The following is a 22408-nucleotide window of genomic DNA, read 5'->3' on the forward strand; positions in this document are numbered from 1 at the left end:
ATTGTCGTCACCCCCCGCCCCCCCCCGCCCCTTCATAATTTTGGATTAAAGAAAAATTTTATTTCCTCTAAGGCAAAGCTCATAACAAACTTTCAAGATGCTGTTTTAAAAAAAAAATATATTTTGCTCATGTCATGAACAAATATAAAAAGAAAAATGCAGTCCTGTATACAAATACTAGACATTATCACAGGCTAAATAGAAATTACTTTTGCTATTGTACATCTTGCTTTTTCCTCATTCATAGTGCCTTATGAACAGCTAAACTTTGAGATTTTCAAACATAATTGAACTAAGAACGATTGTATTGTATAATAGTGGTATTTACTTCTAGGATATTTCATGTAGCCATCTTGGCAGTCATGATAGTCACACATTTGAGGGGAAGTGATTGCAGTCAAGCATACCAGCTTGGGAAAGGACAGCAGGCTGGCAGCTCCTGCAGCAGGGTAGGATGCTGACCAGCCAGCCCCGAGATAACCCCTGAAGTCTCTGGCAAGTAAGACCCAACACAGACTGCTCCGTGCGCCTGCTGCCATAGAACAAGGTGATCTCTGTCAGTCAAGCTGGAGTTTGGCTGGAAGCTGTACCGGATGGGCCAGTTGCTTTTGGTTTGTGCTTTATGCTGGATATTGATTTCAGTTCTAGTGTTAGTCATACAGCAGGCTTGATGTGGCTGAAGGCTTGACTCTTAACTCAGTGGAAGGCTCTTGGGAAGGAGCAGACCTACTCTAGTGCTGCAGCAGGCCACAACGGGGGAAGGTGCGTGCAGGAACAATGCCTCCATGATAGTGTTACTCGATGTTGAGATAAAGGTTATTATCTCAGTCTTAGAGAAATGAGGATGTAGGAGAAGTATAGTGAATTGCTTAAGATGCATGAGAATTTGGCAGCAGAACCAAAGCATTGGTTTTGTAACAACTAGTGATGTCAAGGTACTTTGGTCTATTCCAACAAAAAAAAAAAAAAAAGAGAAATAGGCAGGCAGTGTGCTTTCCTGACAATTAAAAAGCAGAATAAAAGACATCTTTCATATAAATATGAGAGAAGAGATGAAAGATTAATTATCAACTGTCACTTTCTTGTTGCGTACTGACAGTGTAAATCAGATGTACCAAAGCTATCAAGTCTTTATTCAAATCTTTTCACTGCTACCTCCCTAATTCAGTGTCTGCACTGCAACATTTTCCCAAACGTCACCTTTTGGTTTCTTGATGGCATTTATAATCGCATCAGCTAAGCCAGCCTCTATTTTATAGGCAGACTTTTAAACCTTACCACCTTTCTACGATGTTGTGCGGGTTCCTCCAGTGATATTTGGGGCATGACAATGTACAGCAATTGCACCAGTTGAATTTAAATCAGTTCAGTCAACAGATGTGACTTGTGAGTTGTTTGGGAAACCGTGAATATTTTCATCTGTTCAAAATTAATCATTACACGCTATTTTTTTTATTTTTATTTTTTATCTGTAAATTTTTGCTCTGCAGGCTATGAGGATATAAGGCAGGTTTAAGAATGTCAGCACAGGATGGCGCCAAATATAAAATTACACTTTTGATTATAATGATTTAGGAGAGGTAATTAGGACTACAGAGGTCCCAGATACTCATATTTCTTGGTGTGAGTAGCATGTAAAGATGGCTAGAAAAATGAATTTCTGCTGTGGGAAAGGGAGATTTGGAAGCAATTTGGAAAGAAAAGGCAGAACCCAGGAACAAATATTCCCAGGATGTCCCTTCTGGTCTACTGAGGGGAGGTGGCAAGGTCCTGGCAGCAGGGGACTGCAGGGGTGGCCTCTGACAAGAGAAAAGGAGCTGCCCTATGTCAGACACAGCCCGTTCCAGCCAGCTCCAGTGGACTCATCACTGCCCAAAACTGAGCGCATCAGCAATGCTAGTGGCACCTCTGTGGTAACATATTCAAGAAAGGTTTTCTACGGGCTGTTTCACCAATGCTTCTGCAAGCAGTAACTATTTTGCAAACTTAAGCTCGTCTCCACCTCCTTTGCCCGTATGATTAACGTTGTTTACAGCACAAATGTGCCCACCTGTTGATAGGCATGAGAGATGCTTATTTGATCTTTAAATTTTGAAGTTTTGTATGTATCTGTCCAAGAACTAAAGAAATTTTGATAGTCATGCCAGAAATCAGGCATTTTGGGGCAAAACAAAAAAGTGAAAGTAGAGTGTCTCTTGTATGGGAACAAAATACTGATTTTCAAGGTTTTTTTCTTCTTCTGTCAATCTGTGCGCTCTCCTTTTCCTGATACTGCGTGAGGATTACAGCATGAAAGATCTCTAGGGCAAAAAAGGGGGTCCAGTTCCCAACATCGCTATGTCTCCAGACCGATTACGCCAGCTAACAGGTCTCTTCTAGCTATGTATTCTTAGAATTGATGAGAGTGTCATCCTGTTTGGTTGGCAGGTTTTTATGGGGTTTGGTTTTTTGTTGTGGGATGGTTTGGGTTTTTTTACGTGAGCAAATATGTTTTGTATGCACTTTCTTCCTTGCTTTGTTGTAACTCGCAGTACAAGAAGAAAGGCAGATGATGAAAGAAAAGAATTAACTGAGTCTTCTCTGCTCATCATGCTTTTCTTAGAGGACTAGACTCTTGCCTAATGATTAAGTTCTTTGGAGGTGGGCAACTGGAGTCTAGAAAGAGTATATATGTAGCAGATCATGCTTTTCTTAGAGGACTAATCTTGCCTAATGATTAAGTTCTTTGGAGGTAGGGGCAACTGGAATAGAAAGAGTATATATGTAGCAGATTGAAGAGGAGCCTGATTTGCAGTTTTGGAAAGCAGAGCTTATGGTAAAGGATGCAAAATTCTGAACCGTTAGAGCAGAAAAAACAGCAAACAAAATAATTAATAAAAAAAAAATTAAAACCAGCTATATTTTTGGCCTGCTAGGATCAAAATGCCTTAGCTTTGCTTACAGGTCAGAGTGGTCTGGAAGCCAAATCCTTAGGTTTTGCATAGATTATTTTTCTTTCCTTCTTTGTGTGTTAATCTCACAACCTGCTTAATTTTTTTTATGTAATCCATTTGTTTCTCTGGATTTTTCCATCCTTTTGAAAGTAATTTTAAAGTCCATTGCTTTTACTGTAGTGGAGTTGTTGACTGAATCTCTTGTGCTCCTTAACTCACATATGATAGTCTTGTTTGCCTCCTCCTTACAGAGGTAGGGGTGGGGTGGGGTGTGTGTGTATATGCAGCCAAGCACGTTCTTACTCTGTAGAACAAGTTTAAAGCACTGTTAGATCTGCTGTCGCTGTTGTCACCGCAGCTTGCATTGCTAGCATGAGGATAGTGTGTGCTGTGTTTGTGTGAAGCCCCTTGACTTCTTTTAAGACAAGATTTAGGCTAGGTGAATACCACTGCCGTTCCTCTTGCTTGCTCACTTCCTCTCAAGGAGACTAAAATCTGGTACAGTCCTCTTTTATGTGAATAGACTCATAAGGACAATGTCAATGATACACCAGTAAAGAATAAAATTTGGAGCAGCTGAAATCGTAGCTAAATGCTAAGTATGTTCTTGTATCACTTGCTTTTGTGCTTAGGCATTTTGATATGCTTGTAAGTCACTGTAGCAGATCCACAATAGAATCTAAGGTTTCAAGTCAGTGAAAATTCATATATTTAAGAGTAAATTAATGAGCTTATTAATAAATATAACTGCGAAACAGGTCTCTTACAAGCCAATAGTATTATTTTTTCTTTCATCTCAAAGAAAATTGGAAATCTAGTAAGATACTATAACTTTACTGGGATGGATGAGTAGGGTCTGTGCTTGTTGTGTGAGGGGAAAGGAAATGGGAGGAGGATGTATAAATAACAGACTCCTAAAAATAACCACAAAGCATGTGTGGAAAACAGTAAAATACTTTTGCTTCCATGGATTCTTTCTGTGTAAAGAGAAGATAAGCACTTAAAGTACCTAAAAGTATAATTGTGTCCCTATTGGATCGCATTATTTAGAAAGTAAACTTGTATGTTTGTTTTTTCTAGGTTCAAGAAGGCGTTTGAGTCAGAGCCAACATTACAGTCAGGAATTAATTATGCAGTACTCCTCCTGGCAGCTGGACATTGCTTTGATACTTCTTTTGAGCTGCGGAAAGTTGGTAATTATAGCTTGCAAATTCACAGTGAAATCGCATTCTAGTGAAAGTATGACGCCACCCACTGTCATAGGGGAAAAATCTGATGGTTGTATACGAATGCTTTGATAGTGAGCATGTGAATATTTAAGTTGGTCTCCCCCACCACCATGGATCCCACCTGATTGCGGGTGAGCGCTGTCATGAAGACCTGGTTCCAGTTTCAAGGTCTTCACTGGTTACCAGAGCTTAGTGAAAACTGACAGCCCTTCTTTGCAATGGCATCATTTGTGTGAAACAGGAACACCTGAAGGGGGAATCCAGTTGCAGCTAACATTCTTTAAAACACACACACACCTCTGTAGAACTGTAAGGAATAGGGACAAAAAGTCCATTCTAAGAGTGGGGAAAATGTGCTTGACTTGAGCTTGGGATGGGCTGAGAGAAGAATGTTTCTCTTCCGATGCTTTCTTTGAGGTTTCCAGAATGTCTCTATTCATAGAATTATAGAATCAAGAGTTGTTTGGGTTGGAAGGGACTTTTTAAAGACCATCTAGTCCAATCCTCCTGCCATAGGCAGTGACATCTTTCACTAGATCAGGTTGCTCAACCTGACCCTGAACACTTCCAACGTATGGGGCATTCACAACTTCCCTGGGCAACCTGGTCCAATGTCTCACCACCCTTGCTGTAAAAAAAATTTTTGCTTAAGAAGGAAGAATTAAGGTGTCCATTTTGTTTGTGATTTTGCTGGATTTGAGGAGAGTGCAAAGTCAAGATTAGTCAGTAATACTTTCAGGGAAGGTATGGGAGAAAGCACTCAATGTTGTAATATATGTATATCCTTTGCAGCTGGCATTCTTCTCCATGAATTTGTATAATTCTTGACTTATTGTAAAGTCTTTTTTTAAATCCTTCTGTCTCCTGAGGAGGCTGTCAAGTGAGAAAGAAACAATGTTCTTCACTCCACTGAATGCATCTGTAATGAGCCACTGCTTTAGTTTAGAAGTTAGGTGTGCACTGTATGTCTGGAAGTTATTTTCTAGATAGAGAAGTTTTTTGAGTGTGAAGGTCAGAGTGAGATGGTTACTTTCACATAGATAATGGAAGTGAAACTGAAATTCTCTGGTATGAATGAAGGTGTTCATTTGGATGTGGTAGGCTGCAGAAGAGTTGCCCCAACTACTGCGCTTGCCCTTCCGTGAGTGGGTGAGATTTTGCTTTTTGGGTCGGATAGAATACTTTCATCTCCTACACCGAAATTTGAATTCTTGTGCCAGTGTAGGAGGTAAAAATATATGTTTTACTTTCTACATAGCGTTTGCAAATATTCACTCAGCTGGCCTAATTTTAAATTAGGTAGTTTAGCGAAGCTGGGCTATATTTATTGTGTAGTTTAATTTGAATCCTTCCATTTTAAAGAAACTTCTCAATTGCTCACAGGCTACAGCCAACTAGATTTGGACAAATTAATTGTACTGATGAAATCTGGGTGTTATTTGTAGGGATCAGATGTTTGGTATCATCTTCTTGTGAGTTTGTCTAGTGTTGTTTTCCCTATTGTTTGTATGGAGAATGTTACAGAAATTAACATTCCTTATTACTTAAGGTTCCATCCATGGCTGATGAGTGATTTAGTGGAGAAATATCCAGTAGCTATTTGGTGGAAGGTTGTTTGGGTTTTTTTGAGTGGTTAGTGTGCCTCTCTTTTATATAAACATTTATTTGGTGTCTGCTGAAAACCCTTGATATAGCAATCCCTCCTGTTATCTACTAGTGTCAATCTTTCTTATTTTGTTATGGGAAATATTGTCAAAATACTTTAAGCCTCAGACTGACTTAGCTATTTTCAAACAAGTTTTCAAATACATATATAATATAGACCCTATGTGGTCATTGATCTCTTGTTGATAAGACTGTGGTCACTGTTCATAGAATCATAGCATACCAGTTTGGAAGAGGGACCTCAAGGATCATCCGGTCCAACCTTTCATGGCAAAAGCACAGTCTAGAGAAGATGGCCCAGCACCCTGTCCAGCCGAATCTTAAGTGTCCAATGTTGGAGAATCCACCACTTCCCTGGGGAGATTATTCCAATGGCTGATTGTTCTCATTGTGAAAAATTTTCCTCTAGTGACTAATCGGAATCTCCCCAGGAGTAACTTGCACCCATTACCCCTCATCTTTTCCATGTGACTCCTTGTAAAAAGGGAGTCTCCATCTTCTTTGTAGCTACCCTTTAAATACTGGAACATGGTGATAAGGTCTCCCCTAAGCCTTCTTTTCTCAAGGCTGAACAAACCCAGTTCTCTCAGCCTTTCCTTATATGGCAGGCTTCCCAGTCCTTTGATCATCTTTGTGGCCCTTCTCTGGACCCTCTCCAGCCTGTCCACATCTTTTTTGCATAGCGGGGACCAAAACTGAACACAGTATTCCAGGTGTGGCCTGACAAGCGCTGAGTAGAGTGGGATAATGACTTCTTTATCTCTGCTGGGATAAAGACTTCTTTATCTCTGCTGGTGATGCCCTTGTTGATGCAACCCAGCTTTCCTGGGTTGGCTTTCTTTGCCACAGCAGCACACTGTTCACTCATATTGAGCTTCTTGTCCACCAGGACCACGAGGTCGCTTTCCACAGAGCTACTCCCCAGCCGGGTAGATCCCAGCCTGTGCTGCACTCCTGGATTATGTTTTCCCAGGTGCAAGACCTTACATTTGTCTTTGTACAATGAGGTTTGTCAGCTGGCTTGAGTTGTGCTAGATTCTGAAGGTAATTTAGTATTTTCTTTGTCTTGGCCTAAGGTTAATGTTTTAAACAAAAATAAGCAAAACCACAGATGTTGGGAAAATGTTTTGATTTCCCCCCCCCCCCCGTCCCGTCCCGTCCCGAGAATCTCTTATATGTGTGTCATTCTTTTGTTGTCACCTCTTGTTGAGACCTGTATGTACAAGACCATTCATTAGCAGTAGTTAGATTTGCCTGGCGGTACTTTCAGTTTGGTGTCCACCCGCAGCATTATCTATAGCACATAGAAATTAGATGAAGTCTGTCTTCTGGTGGGAGATGAGGAGAGAGACCAGAGCAAGCTGGTTGAAGTTCAGTCCAGGTTATATGGAAATGATATTGGTAGCTTGGGAAAGACTAAGGAAGGATATGGTCCCTAACAGCGCTTCAGAGGGTGCATGAGGCTGTAATTAGAAGCTGCATATCTGATTACATTGGCAATAACGTAATAATTCCGGTAAAACTAAGAATAAGTCCAGTATCCAAGAGAATTTTTACCAAGCTTCATCAGATCAGAAAACTTGCCTTCTGAAAGTTCCTACCTCTACTTGTCAGATAATAGTTCACAACTAAATGATCATGTGAAGCATTAATGACAATCCTCCATTTTCTAAATAGTATTATATTCTAAATAGTTGTCGTGGTTTAACCTCAGCCAGCAACTTGCTTTCTTAACCATACAAAATTGCAGAACTTTGAGACCAAAATGGAAATGCAGTGCTTTGCATTGACAGTAATGATCTCTGCAGGCTGCGCAACGTTGACACACACAGGATCCTGTAATATGAATTGTTCTGTCAATATTTGAGCAAGGAAAGCAGTTTATTTATAAAGCCTTCATAGTAATATGTAACTGGTAATATCTACTGGATGTGTCTTATTTTCTTCACAAGCTGTGGGTATATCCTTGGAATTGTAAAAACAATGGCTTTTCTGGCATTAATGGTTCCTCTATCTTATTTATTTTTAAGGCACAATATTTCTGATAAAATATACTGGAGTTCAGCTGCTGCTTTTTTTTTCCTCCCCCCTGTGAATGCCAAGTTTATGATGGAAGGAGAGGATGTCTTGACATTGCCTGGATTTTCTTATACTCTCAAAAAACTTTTAAAGATGGTGAAATCAAAATAAACTAGGGAAGAGAAAAATGTACAAGGAGACCACAAACTCAGAGCGAAATTCATGAAGGTGTTCACTTTGCATGTTTGCATAGAAAGGTTTTGTCGTCCTGTTGTCGTAGTGTGCGGTCTGTCCGTGTGTTCCCCCCCCCCAAGACCAAACCCCCTGGAAAACAGAACAAACCCATCTCTATAAATTAGAGTTACAGTCTTTTGAACCTATTGCTCATGTCTTTTCCAACTTGCCTTTCAGGGATAAGTAAGTTTGTAAGATGAGCTTTGTAGAGGAAGGTCAGCAAACTGGAGTGAGTTTTAGCACTGAGTACCCCATCTTTCACAGAAGAATTTGATGAGAGGCTGATGTTGTTTTCTCTAAGGTAATAGGATCCACTTCACAGAATACCTGGATAAAACTTCCAGTTCATCCAGGCTACATAACAGTAATGATTCCCAAACTCGGTGTCCTCAGATATCATTTCTGCTACGCATCCATCCTTTCTCCCACCATCTTCCTGTAGCTCTCCCTTATTCCGTGAGCTGGGACTCAAAATCCTTGCTATCACCAGTCTTACCCTCCTAACAAGCGCTTCTCCCTGCCATGCCGGCAATCCTAATCCCTCCCCGTGTGAGCTGCACTTTTCATCAAAACCACACACTCGGTTTGTACCTTGCTTTAGCTCTGTTCTCATGTCTGGAGCACTGGAGGGTTGTGATGGGTGGGTTCCTGCAGGCGCAGTGAAGCATGGCGGAGTATATAAGCCTGTGAAGCAGAGACCAGTGCTGCTGCTTGCTGTGACAAATAGCTTGTGATAGCTTGTCAGTGGTCACTGCAACTGTGAGTGCCCTTGCCCAGTACTCAGCGAAGGCCCTCCACACAGTTAAATTTCTCCCTTTCCCCTTCCTCCCAGCAAAGGTATACCCGTCTGAAATGATTCATGTATCCCTGTGATACCAGTTCCTTACTTCCCTCGTGATGAGGTCACATTCAAAGCCTGTGGAAGTTAGTGTGTGTCTACCTACTCTTGTATGTTGCTGTCATGTGCATGCAAATGTTTTAGACATTCTAGCAGAGCCCTTCAGCCTTTGAGGGTATTGCTGAGTAGTGTTACTCTAGGGTCCTGGGGGAGATTAATTTTTTTCTGTTTACTGTGTTGTATGGATAGCGTGTAGGCTTTGGTTTCTAGAACCCAACTGAAGTTGAACACATTTAACACACATTCCCCCTTCCTGTCCTACACTGACAAGTGTAGGTGTACATCCTCAAGCGGTCTCTTGACAGCGTGCACGTATATAGCACCCTGGCTTAAAGCCTTGCAGAGCTGATACACACTGCTGTACGTTGTGAAGTTGGAGGTGATGTACATTGCATCATGTCTCGGGTAGATCTGAGATATTTTGTAAAATCTGCTGTGTTTTCTCCTCTTCAGGAATAACTAAACAAACTTCTTTCCCAAGAAGCGAACAAATAATGGTTTTATATGATTTAAGTATTATTTTGTTCTGTATGTTACTCAAGGATGACAATTTCTTGTTAGCAAGAGAGCACAAAGTGTGAAATACAGACGTGAAATAGGCTATAGACCACTTGGATACAATTTCACATTTTAAAAACACTTATTGTCTGATGTTGATAACATAATAATGTGAACAACATGAGAAAACAAGATAAATTTTGTAGGCTGAAATGTAGCTGATGTAATGATATCCATTTTGGTTAGATTTATTGCTGCTTCCAGCATGAAGTTTAGTCTGCTAGCTACTTAAGGAAGGTTAAGGAAAAAATAAAGATCAACAGTTGCACTGAAATTTCTTGTGAATACTCAGACTTAACATCAAGGACAATGGAAGGTGATGTGGGAGGGAAACTGTCATAGTGGAGCAGTGTGGGAAAAGTGAATAAAAGACTATGGTGGTGAAGAGGCTTGTCTTGTAAGCCGCAAATTGTTTTGTTTGTGGGGGATGGTGTAGCATATCTCATGTTAGCTATAAATACGTAGCAGCTAATATGAACTAAAAATCATCCTGAAGGCCACAGGGAAACATGCAGTTCTCAGAAAACTTAGCAAGTCAAAATAAAACCTGAGGCTCTCCATAGTCTTGAGTTGCTGAGGGACTTACGAATATTAATAGATGTCTTTCATTGGGGTAGGACTTGCGGCAATTAAAAGAACATCACTGCTGGAAGAAGCCCAGTGGATCATCTGTTCCTTCTGCATGGGACCTTGTCTATAAAGGTAAGTTTGGGGCTTGGGGCTTGTAAGTCAAAAAAACAAAGCAGAAAAAAACATAATAGGTGCCTTATTCAGCATCTGTTAAGTTTTTACAGCTATGTTGTGTAGCCTAAGGCCCCAATTTACCTTTACAGATGAGGTCCATGCAACAACATAGGTAATCTGACTGTGGCCTTGTCCTGACAGCGATGTCTTAAAGTTCCTTTCTTGAGAAGCCTTTAGGAAGAGGGGGAGGGGAAAAAAAAATCTGCTACCACTTAGGGTGTTTGGAAGGCATGTAACATTAACTGGTAAGTATGATTTCCATCTTACTTCATTGAAATGGAGAGGCTACAGTAATTTAAGCAATTGATTGATTGATTCAAATCAGGGAAGTGGTTATTTTAAAACTGCATTAATATGTTCCTGTGACCTATTATTCTTTTTACTACAGGAGTAAAGATCAGCAGCCTGCTTGGTAAAAAGGGGAGCTTGGAGAAACTGCAGAGCTATTGGGAAGTGGGATCTTTCTTGGGGGCCAGTATGTTGGCTAATGACCATATAAGAGTGATCCAGGCTTCAGAAAAGCTGTTTAAGCTAAAGGCACCAGCATGGTAAGGTGATAAATGAGATCACGTACATTGCTATGTATTAAAACATTGGGCTCCTTCACCTTTCCAATTTGGCATCGTATTTAGCTGACAGGAGATTGGTTTTGTTTTTTTAACAGATTTTGCTGTCTGTGTGTTGTTTTACTGCACTTTTACCCAAACAAGGGACTCTCTTCCCCTTTTGGCCTTATTCAGGGGTAGATTCGATACGGGTCTTTAATTTGATGTCTGAGAAGGGCAGATTCACCATTGGCTCCAGGCTCTTCTGAGGGCAAGAGGGAAGGGAGGAGTTGGTTGTAGGCACCATACTTCAGCGGTTACATTGCTGAAGAGAAGTGGTAGTGGCATGTGGGTTTAGTCATAACTGCCTGAAAGTTTTTGGGAATGCAGACAGCTTGGCTAGAGAGGCATGGATATACCTTGGAATGCTGTGATGTTTATTGCACATACCAGCTGTTCTAGGAACTTGAACACGAATGAGCTGTATGGTGCAAGTTCCATCTCATTATGATTGAGAAGAATGCAGATTAAAGTCCAATTAACAGAAAGGTTATAAATCTAGGGTTAAAGACAACCCTGCAGACATCTGTTACGCGAAGGCCAAGAGATGTGTGCTCTGACAGCAGGCTCCCGGCACCTGTTCTGCTTTGGATATAGGCAGCAAGTAAGGACCAGTCACCTCCTCATCAAGGGCTGGGATCCCGTTAGCTGGGGAGAACCAAAACTCCTTTCTGACTAAAAAAGTTGTCACTCTGCCAACTGAAAGAGTATATGTCGCAGCCTATGTATTTTTGTCTTTTTATAAATGCTAGAAAGTCTGTCTCTGAAAGCTGATCAGAGGGGAATGTATGTATGCGTGCTAAAATATGGAAATGCTAAACTTCTATCAGCATAACATAGGAAACTGTCAAAATTGAGAGCTCTAATTTTCTGACCAAATATTTCATAAATGCTGTTTATAGTGTATTTATCTGCAAGGTTTTCCATTTTTACTATGTGCATGTTTTACTGAGAAGCTGGATAGCGCTCTCTGGAAGTCTCCTGGTAGAGTTTTCTGGAGTTTATGAATGTATGGTTGTCAGGATTTTATGTACCAGTGCCTTTGGGGTTTAAGTCTGTGGATTAAACTCTGAAAGTACAGCATGCTCATTTGTGCTTCAGGAAGTATTTCTCCTGTGAGCAATTCCTTCCCAGTCCATTGCCTGCTGTTCAGCAGAACCCACTTGGTGCAAAGGGGAGTAGATATGGTGCCTTAAGCCAGATATCCCCATGGCCTAAGAAGGATGATTGGAAAACACACAGCTATGGAACTGTTCCCAAAAGACCCTCTTAGTTTACATTATACTTTCTTGTCATAAGCCTGAAAACAGAATTACCATGAATAGTCTAATTGTGATAAGGTGGTAGCTGTGATAAATCCTCTTCAGGCATGCGTATCTGATTGCAGTGGTATTCATAAAAATTGCATAAGATTATTTTTACAACTTTTTTCAAAAATGCCAAGAGAAAGCAATGTTATGAGGAGCCCCATAAACCAGCCCCAGAAAGTAGAACAGCAGAGAGAAGGATGAGCGTCATTTAGGGGAGACATTCAGCACTGCTGTTGTCCTTCCCTAGCAATGCCAAAAGGCTGCTTAGCCTAACTGTTGTCATCTTCGTAGGATAATCAGTTCCAGAAGTGTCATGTTTTAGAAATCGGTGTTAAACAGCTGCCAATGCAGATACAATACAGAAGACAGAACAGTGTAGAAAGTTAAACTAGTGGACTTTTCACCTGAGTTTTTATTTGAGTTTGGTCACTACTGAAACAAGTTTGACATGGGCTCAGTTTGGTCCATAGGTAGAGGATTTAGCTATTTCATGAAGCTTTCATGGTTTAAGATGAGAGACAGTATATGGCATCAGGAATAAATGCAGGAAGGAGCGTCCCAGAACTCATTTGTATTTCAGATTACTAATATAGCAGCTACGTTTCCAGTTCTAAATGGGGAATTGCTATTATTAAAAGCAGTCCTAGAGAACCAAAATCTTACTGGCTGCCTTGGTGTTGCAATGGTGAATGTTTCAGTTGTGATTAAAGGCAGAGACATTATTATTTACAAACTGTATTAAATTTACTATCTATGTATGCTTGGATGATCACAGGTACTTGAAGTCTATTGTAGAGACTATTTTGATATATCAGCATTTTAAGAAACTGACTCCAGAACAACATACGGCCAAACAGGAACTTGTGGACTTCTGGATGGACTTCCTCGTTGAAGCCACAAAGACAGATGTGACTGTAGTTCGATTTCCAGTAAGTGGTTGTTTTGTTGTGGGGGTTTTTTTGGTGGGTGGTTTGTTTTTTTTTTAAAAATAAATTGTGACATGAAGGAAATGAACACAAAACACTGCTTGTTTTCAGGTTGCCAGACAATAAACTGCTTGTCCAGAAGAAATGTATTTGGCCTGCATATTAGATTGGTTTTAATTGATTGCACGTGGCTACAGTGTGTTCCATATGAAAGTAGTGAGGAAAAAAGTCCAGATAGAACTTTGCTATTTAGTGCTTGCTACCAATGGGTATACTTAGCAAACCTTTGCAGTGTTTTCCAGGTGATACTATATCAACTACATTATGTTTTGAAGAAAAGATACTTAATTTCAGTCTCTTTCTAGCTCAGCAGGCTTTGCACACCCTACTGCCAATCAAGCCTGTGCTCTGTTAGAGGTTAAAAATCAGCCCAAGCAGTCAGAAATCTATTGTTCCAGCTACTAGGCAATGTATTTCAACAATGTTGCACTATAAGTATAGATATACTTTTCTGATTTCTTCCACAAACATTTTGTTGAAAATTTTTATTAGATACCCTGGTGTTGTACAACGGCCTGAAAGTATACTGTAAAAAGATCTTTGTTCCCTGGACATATTAACTATATATGTATGGGAAATAACGTCTTGGCTTTATTTTAGCTAGCCGTTAGCGAATACAGCTTTTTGTTTTAAATAGCAGTTGCTATTGCCTCCCAGATACTTGAAGTGCATACTGGTGGTTTTGTACAGTTCTTTTGGCTTCTGTGTGTAGATGGGATAATAAACCATAAGGAAGACTCTAGTGTTGAACAGCAAACAGCTTGAGGCAGTGAAGTGAAAGCAACATGAGACTCTCTAGGGAGTCTGGTCCTCCTTCTCCGAGGAGAATGGGCGTAAAGTTTTGCAGGGAAGCAAAATATATTTTGAATCCTCTGTTTTTTGTAAAAGACAAGGCCATGTTCTTCTTAGATTTTTGATGATGAAATGGAGCAATTAGATACTTAAAATAGGTTCTGACTTCTAAAACTGTCCAAGTCCGATGGTTTGGATTTTTATTAATGTTATGATCTCTCATAATACAAAAATTCTATTTGTGCCTATTCAGAAGGAAAATCACACTGTTCAACAAGTCAACAAAATGAAACACAGTAACTTGCTTTTCCCTCCCTTCTCCCAGATTCTTGCAAATAATTTATTCTAAAAGAAGTTTTTTGCAGCTTTCCTTATTGTGAATTGTTCTCAGAGCTTGCACTTAAGGACTTCACTATCGGCATTAGCTTAGCTGTCAGTTACTTTCTTATCTGGTAGCATCAGTGTCATCAACCTCTTCTTGGCCGTTAGAGGAAGAAATGAGACAGCTTGTGGGTGACTTGCTATAGGCTGAAGACCCCAATTTGTGAAATGATCTAAACCAGACTTTAGAAATTATATGTCTGGAGATGCCAAGCGACACATTTGAAATCCCACTGGTCATCGCTTACAGAGTTAAATGCCTAGATACTTTTCAAAATTTGGCCTTGCTCTTCTGCCAGTGTATCTGTGTCCTCATTGATTCTGTAGGAGGGGACATGGCTTAGATTTGACTCTAAGCCATGGCTCTTCCCAAGACTTTCTGCTTAGGTGTTTGTTTTGTTTTGTTTTGTTTTTTAAAATGGATGTAGACCAAATTGCCCCAGTCAATCATTATTTCCTAAAGCAATTCTTTGAACTCCAAAAATTTTCAAATGAGAAATCCTGTATCTTGGATATTTTGAAGGTGATGTTTGATTGGAGCTTTTATGAGAGAGGGAAGGGCAGAAGAAAGGAAGGAGATTATCAGTTTGTTAACCGTCTTTAACTTTTTTATAAATGTCTTTCAGCTAAACACTAAAAGCTAGAAATCTTCCTGTGCATGCTGCAGTGGAAGAGAGTAGCTTTTTCTTGAATTAATAACAATACTTTACATTCTGAAGAAAGAGAATACCTTTAATGCAGGCAATATTGATTTGGTGTTTTAGACATCAGATTTTAACCACTGAAAATCTAAAATAAATAAATAGTCCTAATGAGAAACCACACTTCTTCAAATAGCCAAACTTTGTTGGCTTTCTCCTTTTAAAGCATGCTGGAAGCTTTAAAGATCTGGAAGTAATTCTGGCAGAACATTATTAAAGTGGCAGAGTGGCTGGCTTCATTTACTGAGTGGTTCTGTTAGACTAAATCTCGCTGCATTGCATCCCATCTCTTTTACATGATGGTTCTAGTTTTTGTTTCACTTATTCCAGGAAACTTTCTATAATCTTTAGCTGTCAGCCTCTTGCAGTGGTGCTTGTTGCTTTTGAGAAAATCATTTGATCTGGTGGCTACAGTTCACAATGGTCTAAATCAAAAGCAGTTCAGTCTAGCTCTGATGTGTTTTTCTGATTTACCCAAATGCGCTTCTATGAAAAGATGCCAAAGGTATACCATGAATCCTGTCCACATGGCAGATGGACGTTCTTGAATGGCATTGCAAGAGAATGAATTGTGACAGAAAGATTTCAAACTCTGATAGTTGTCAGAGAAGTCATTTGGAAAGTTGATATGTGCTACCAATTGACACATAATAGCCTTACATAAAAAACTAAATTAAAATTGGCTTTTTTTTATTTTTTAATCTTAAGTTACTGTCAGCCATACTAAACTAGCCCAGTACCTAAAATTTTACCTTTCATTCTGTTTTCCCTGTTTTTCCTGTTATGGTATGGTGCCAGAAATAGTTTTAACAGATTTTAATACTTTTTAAAGTTCTACGTATTTTGTACTAATTCTTAAAAATTATTTTTTTCTACAAGGTTTTAATATTAGAACCAACAAAAATCTATCAGCCCTCATATCTCTCCATCAACAGTGAAGCCGAGGAGAAGACTGTATCTATCTGGCATGTGCTACCTGATGACAAGGTATACCATGATGTTGTCTGTAGTTGTAACTTTTTTCACAATTTAAAAGTATGCGTGGTACATAAGGCATATAACATGTAAACAGTTGCATCTAATGATGGATTCTGCAAAGGAGAAAACTGTTTTAGTAACACTGGAAGATGCTGTGGACATACGTTGCCATGCATTTTTTAATTTTTTTTTTTTAATATGGCATCCTTAATTTTTTCTTTAAGTTTGTCCTGTTGCTTAATGGATCTTTTGTCTCCATCATTTTTTAAAATAACTTGCATCTTCTTTCAGGTTGTTTTAAACCAGTGTATAATACACAAGTCTGTTGCTTAAGATTTCATAAGTAATTTACAATATACTGTCATCAAACAAACAATGAAGCAAAAAATTATTTACACAAGCAGAACTGTCTTCTTCCTGTACTTGCAGTATTGCTTGTCAGCTGTGGTAAATACTCCTTTAATATGAAAGTAATAGAGACTGGTGTCTTAAAATAGGAGCGGAATCAATCAAGAGCCAAAGAAGTATTTGGCAGAAGGATAGATAGATGCTCAGAGGTCTAGAAATTGAAAAAGCTGGGAAGTCCTTATGTCAAGGTGTGCAATAGCCAGACGTATTTGGAAAAGAGCTTAGAAAATCTGGAGATGCAAGGGGAGAGGAAAAGCTAGAATGGTTATTGCATTCTGGGATGCTTAGGAAGCAAAATGTTGATCAGAGTGAAGGCAGGAAGGACATCGTAGAACCTCAGAGAAGGACGGGAGCACGGAAACATGGGGGGAGTATATGAAGAGTGAATGGAGGCTGAGTCAGCTGGAGGCACAACACTGGAGATTGGTGCAATTTGTAAGAACTAGCGCTGTTTGTTCTTCTGTGGCAGCATTTTGTTTGCCTGCAGGATAGGACAGTGAAGACCTATTTTTCAGGTAATCCATCCTTCAGCTTTCGTACTTGTAGCCTGTTAAAGGAGAAACATTTTTGCATGCAGAATATGTGAGGCCGTACTGCTTAGAATTTCTGTTGGGAGTTCATGAGTAAATGTAAATGGACAGTGGCTGAAATAGCATATTTAGAGTACAGACGGAAATGTTTGCCTAGACCAATGAATTTCTGTTTATTTGTGGTTTATTCTGACTGATGTTTCTCCAAGTAGGCTCAGCCTCTGAGAATAATATAAAAAATAAATTTATGCAATTCTTGGACAAAACCAAAATTTAACACACAGTAAATAATGATTTGTCAGTACTGCAAAGTAAACCTTGCTATTGTAAAATATCCATTTGGAAAGTATTTCTGTATTCAGAACTGAAGTCTATTTAGAAACTACTTGTACATGCATTTTTTTTGTTTGTTTGGTTTTTTGTAGGCTTTTTTTTGTGTGTATGTAGTTCACCTCCAAACAATGCTTTCCATTCTATTAAGTGGCTTATCTATAGTATAAGAAGGAACATAGGACTATAAGGAATTTTTCTGGACTATTGAGTCCTGTCCACCTCTGTTGCAGACACTCTTGCCATATAATGTTTCGCATAAAGTGATCACGCTCCGTCTGAATACTAGTGTAGGTTTCACAGATGACCATTTGTGCTGGAAAGTGGTTTGAGAATGCCACTGCACCTCTAGAAGAGCCTAGACTGGAATACTGCTGGTGAAGGAGAAGAGCGTTACTTTAAGGCTTCTAGTCTGAATTTGTTGCCATTTCATACTCATTTATTTTGCTAACACAGTGTTTATGTTAAGTGATTCCTTTCTCTCTCTGATGTTTACCTTACAGTATTTTTAAGAATCCTGGTATCTCTTAGTGGGCTTTTTTGGTGGGGGTTTTTTTGGTTTGTTGTGTTTTGGGTTTTTTTTGGTGTTTGTTTTTTTTTTTTTTAGGCAAAACAAGTAGGCTTGGTGTACTGACCCTACATGGCATCTCATTGCCATGACTTCTTATGTTCCAGTTTGAGTTAACCTTACTTGAGCATGTGCACTCATTCCACAAATGGTATTTCATGGTGCATTCATGTATCATCTAGCTACTGGGATATTTTGCTTTATACTTTCATCAATGGCCTTTTTCATAGCTCTGTCACTTGACTGCCCAGTTGTCCTGTGACTGGGAGAAGGATGTATTAGTCTGTACCTGTTTGGTGTTCAGTAGATAGCTATTTTGGCTTTGCAGAGTTTGTAATGTTTGCTTTGTAGTGTTTTCCGTTACTGTAATTATGTTGTTCCATTTTTAAAGTTTCTTTACATTATGTTATACCTTTTTTCTTTTTTCTTTTTTTTTCTTTTCCCCCTCCTTCCTGATTTGGGGAGTGTATCTCTGTATTTTCTGCAGTTAGTGTTTTCCTATTTTTGCTGCCCTAGTGTTAATCAGTAGCATTAGACAAGGTCAGTTTTAAATGCATTCCCTAGTACTTTTGCTCTGGCCAGAATCCTTACTGTGGTGAGCTTATTCAGTCGCCCAGGATCTGATTGATCCTCAGTGCAGGCATCCTTGCCCTGAGAACCATAATACCCATCAAAAGAATGCAGTGGGCAATTTGGTAGTTACCTCTTCAGCTGCACAATCACAGTCTGTTTTTGCAAGTTTGTCAAAGTCCTTAGAATCCATCAGTGACCTTACAGGGAGAAAAGGGACTAGAAAAATTTGGAGACGCCAGCTTCCTTTTCAGTTGAATATAACCAGTATAATATTTGTCTTTGATAAGAGATTTTGTGAAGGAAATTGATATATTATCTGTCAGCCCACTGTGAAGAGGAAGACTCTTACTTTGGTCCTTACTAGGGTGCAAACAGGCATTTTAGGGGCCGATTAACAAGCAAAGACCACCTATCCCTACTGCAAGGGCAGGTTAGACAGCTGGGTTTGGAAACTGCTTCAACTATGCAATTTCAATCTGCCTACCGTAGGTCTGTCAGAGTTTTACCAGCTCACGCTTTAGATTTCAGTTCATTTTGGCTCATAAATTAATGGTTTTACTTATTTTTCCAAAATTCAGTCAGTGCTCTAAGGATAAGAATTGTGAATTATGAAGTGTATGAACTTCCTTTCATGCACAAAGAAACTGAATTTCCATTTCAAATCCAAACCGGGACTCAGTGGAGCCTGCAGCCAGCAATTTTGTAAAAAATAAGCAAATGACAGTCAATACCAGGATAAATAATGTGGCCTCTTCCTTTTCCATGGCTTTTTTAGGAGCATATCTTAATATTTATGCCTTTAATAATACCAAGTTTAACACAAACAAATGCCTATAAAAATCAGATAGCATTGTATTTTGTAGAATGCACGTTACCTTTGCCTTGCAGTTCCCTAATTTTAGCAGCCCTTTCCGCGTGGGGTTAGAGGAATGCAGCAGTACTGTTGCAAGTTTGAAATGGAACAGCCTGTCTCTGTTTCGCGTTGGCTTCTGAATCCATTTTGAGTTTTGTTTTGGGTGGCTGGTGGTTTTTTGCCTAACCAAAGAACAGATGCTGAATTTGGATAACATGCCTGATATGTTTACTCCAATGTATTCAAAACTTGGCAAGATCATGAGGGACATAACTTTTATATTATTTCATTGCCTGAGAATATCTTGTGGTAAATGAAAGATGTATGAATCTGTGAGAGATTAGTTGCATGTAGATGACAGGTAAAACCCACAATACTTATGCTTCTTGTTATGTTTCTTGAGCATTTCTGCCTGTCAGGACGTATATTTTAACTTATTTAGATTTTAGATTATTCCCAATAGCGGGACTTGGACAAGTACCAATAGCTGAGCTCTGAAGAGAGTTTCCAAGCATGGAAAATTGGAAAGTGGCAGAGTTTCTATATGGAGGGAGGAGTAAAAGACAGTGCAGACACACCCTCCTTATTAGCAGAGAGATTGAGTTGGTGATCTCTTTTCGTGCAAGAGAACCAGGCAACTCGAATAGTAGTTTCACAGACACTTCATACTAGCATCAGTTGGTACCGCCACTTCAAGATGCAATCCCACGTTTTCTTAATATCAGACTATTCTCCTGTCCTTGTACCCCACTGGAGAAACCCTTCCCCTCATTTAACATTGAAGAGATATTGGAGTTACCGCTTTGTACTTTACAATTATAATAGTGTGAAGCTTGTGCTTCAAGAAAGATGTTTGCTTGTATTTTTGGTATGTTGTGTTAGGCATTTTATATTAGCATCACAATCTTCAATGTGATTTGAGCAGGAAGGAAGAATTACAGAGGAGAAAATTGATGTAGGAAGCCTTAAAGAAAGCTGTTATAGCTGGGAGAATAATTTCCTCTATCCTTTGCTGCACATTGTGCAACTATTTTGGCAGTGTATCTGTTCTGACTTCTGTATATGTCACTATTCATGAAATATTTTGTAAGCTACACACTTTCACGTCATCTTTTGGAATACATTTGGTTATGTTTGTGTTTGACACTATGCCCATATGCTATAAATTACCTCTTGGCAAGAAATGTCTCTGTGCCTTTTCATTGCTCAGGTCACTAAAATGCCAGATTACATTCAGCTCTAGAAAGCAGAGTTTCTTCAAATACGTTGCTCATTGTGGTGGGATCCCAAGGTTGCCAGGACTTTGAGGTGGTATAGTTCTACCTTTTTCTGAAAGGAGAATGTTTTCATGAGAAGATACAAAAGGCTTCTGTTTCCTACAGTAAAGTTTTTATTAGAATATTAACATAGAGCAATATGACTGTCTACAGAGAGAACTTAGTTCTGCTGAATGTGACAGATGTAAATTTTAAAGATCTGAAAATAAGTGAGGCCTGGCCCTTTGTGTTTTCGTAGGGTGTCTTCTTTCTTCCAGCCTTGTTTATTACTCCGGCAGCTCTGAGGGGTTTTGGTGCATTCTTACTGCTCTCTTCTGGATTCTTAGGGAAATAGTCTCTTTTCTGTTTCTTTGGACGTTTGGCCTTCAGATTTGCTCCTTCCCTGGGCAATTCCTCCTGCTTTCCAAGAATTTCCGACTTTGCTTTCCAGCGTCGGACTTCCCGCTTGTAGCGCGCTCTGCCTGGTCTAGCACAGGCTGGGGCATTGAGCATGCAGAGCAGGCTCTTGTTATTCTCGGAGGTGGGGTTTTTTTTCCCCCCACTTTCCAGAGGGTCGCATGTGACCCCAAGTTCAGCACCCAGACCAGGCTATACCGGCAGCCCTTCTGAGCTGCTCTTTTGCATACTTTCTAAAATAGTACGTTGTGTTTGCAGAATAAACAGTGAAGAAACAAACAACCCAAAACTTCTATCTAGAGCTTCTGTCCCTTTGGTTTTGGGTGGAAAAAAAAATGCCCTGAAGAATAACTGTTAAAAGGTAATAGGCTGTTATAATTCACGTGTTTCTCTTCCCACCTCTTGAGTTCCAGGCCAGAAGATATGCCTACTGGCACTTCATTTTCAAAAGGAATGTTTTATTTATTTATTTTCTTCTGCGTGTTACAGAAAGGTATCCACGAGTGGAACTTCAGTGCTGCTTCTATCAGGGGAGTAAGGTAAGTTTTTTCCCTTTCATGTTTTGAAATGAAAAGAGTAATTGACTGAGTATTGTATTAAGTTGCTGCTGTGGACCTTGGTGGAGTAACAGACACAGAATTGGAGTAGAGTATTGCAGGTACTTTCACAGGTGCCCTGCTCTAAGTGAAGCCCCAGGAGTCTTACTCCAGATTCAGAAATGACTGCTTGCAGGGTTCATTATGTAAAAATTAGCAAACATAGCCCATTAAATAAAAAACCCTAGTATTTTCTAAAAGTTGGTAGTCACTTTATACTAATTAAGATTGAATTAAAATAACTGCCAGTGTTTCATGTCATCTTACTTGAGTTCTGTCACAGCCAGGAGCTGTTTGGTGCACAGAATACGTAAGCCAGGAAGTAACGTGTGGATGCAGGGCGGGAGGATATGAGAAACTGCCAGGATCAGGGTGTCTTGCAGTATCGCAATTGCTTACCTGTTGTTGGGTTGTGGTGTGAGTGTGTACGTTTGGCGTTTTTTTGTTTCTGTGTCTGTTTATAGGTATTTATGGCAGCAAAACTGTTTCAGAGAAGGCCCATAAGGAGGGGACTCTGTCAATGCAGAGTGGTGGTTAGACCACAAAGTAAAAACTTGAAGGTTGTTTGAGAGAACAGAAAAGGGAGTCAATAGGAGAAGAAGGAGGAAAAAAAGAAAAAAGAGGGGGGGGGGGGAAGAAAAAACAACCCCAAACCTCCCAAAGATTCATGTGGAGTAGGTTAAGATGGATTAATAAATCACAGGATCAGGAACGGCACGTGCAAGACTGGCTTGACTGGATTAGAAGAGGACAATGTTATATGTTCAAGGCCACCTTTCTTTTCTTCAGTACTCTTCCCTCTTTGGGATGGCGCTTGTGAGATAATGACAAAGGAGGAAACTTT

The 22408-nt window shown here is 39.6% G+C and overlaps 1 protein-coding gene across 1 annotated transcript in view; it reads left to right on the forward strand.

Annotated features, from left to right (window-relative positions):
- The window catches only part of MAP3K5 (mitogen-activated protein kinase kinase kinase 5), an 83098-nt gene that overhangs the window by 21155 nt on the left and 39535 nt on the right, over positions 1-22408 (forward strand). Inside the window, exons 7-11 of the mRNA XM_009281577.2 lie at positions 4014-4126; positions 10669-10828; positions 12971-13124; positions 15935-16042; positions 21458-21507. Coding sequence (XP_009279852.2) covers positions 4014-4126; positions 10669-10828; positions 12971-13124; positions 15935-16042; positions 21458-21507 — 585 coding nt within the window. The remainder of the gene's footprint in view (positions 1-4013; positions 4127-10668; positions 10829-12970; positions 13125-15934; positions 16043-21457; positions 21508-22408) is intronic.

This window comes from Aptenodytes forsteri, unplaced genomic scaffold (assembly GCF_000699145.1).
Source record: "Aptenodytes forsteri isolate BGI_AS27 unplaced genomic scaffold, ASM69914v1 Scaffold82, whole genome shotgun sequence".
In the NCBI taxonomy this organism is placed as follows: Eukaryota; Metazoa; Chordata; class Aves; order Sphenisciformes; family Spheniscidae; genus Aptenodytes; species Aptenodytes forsteri.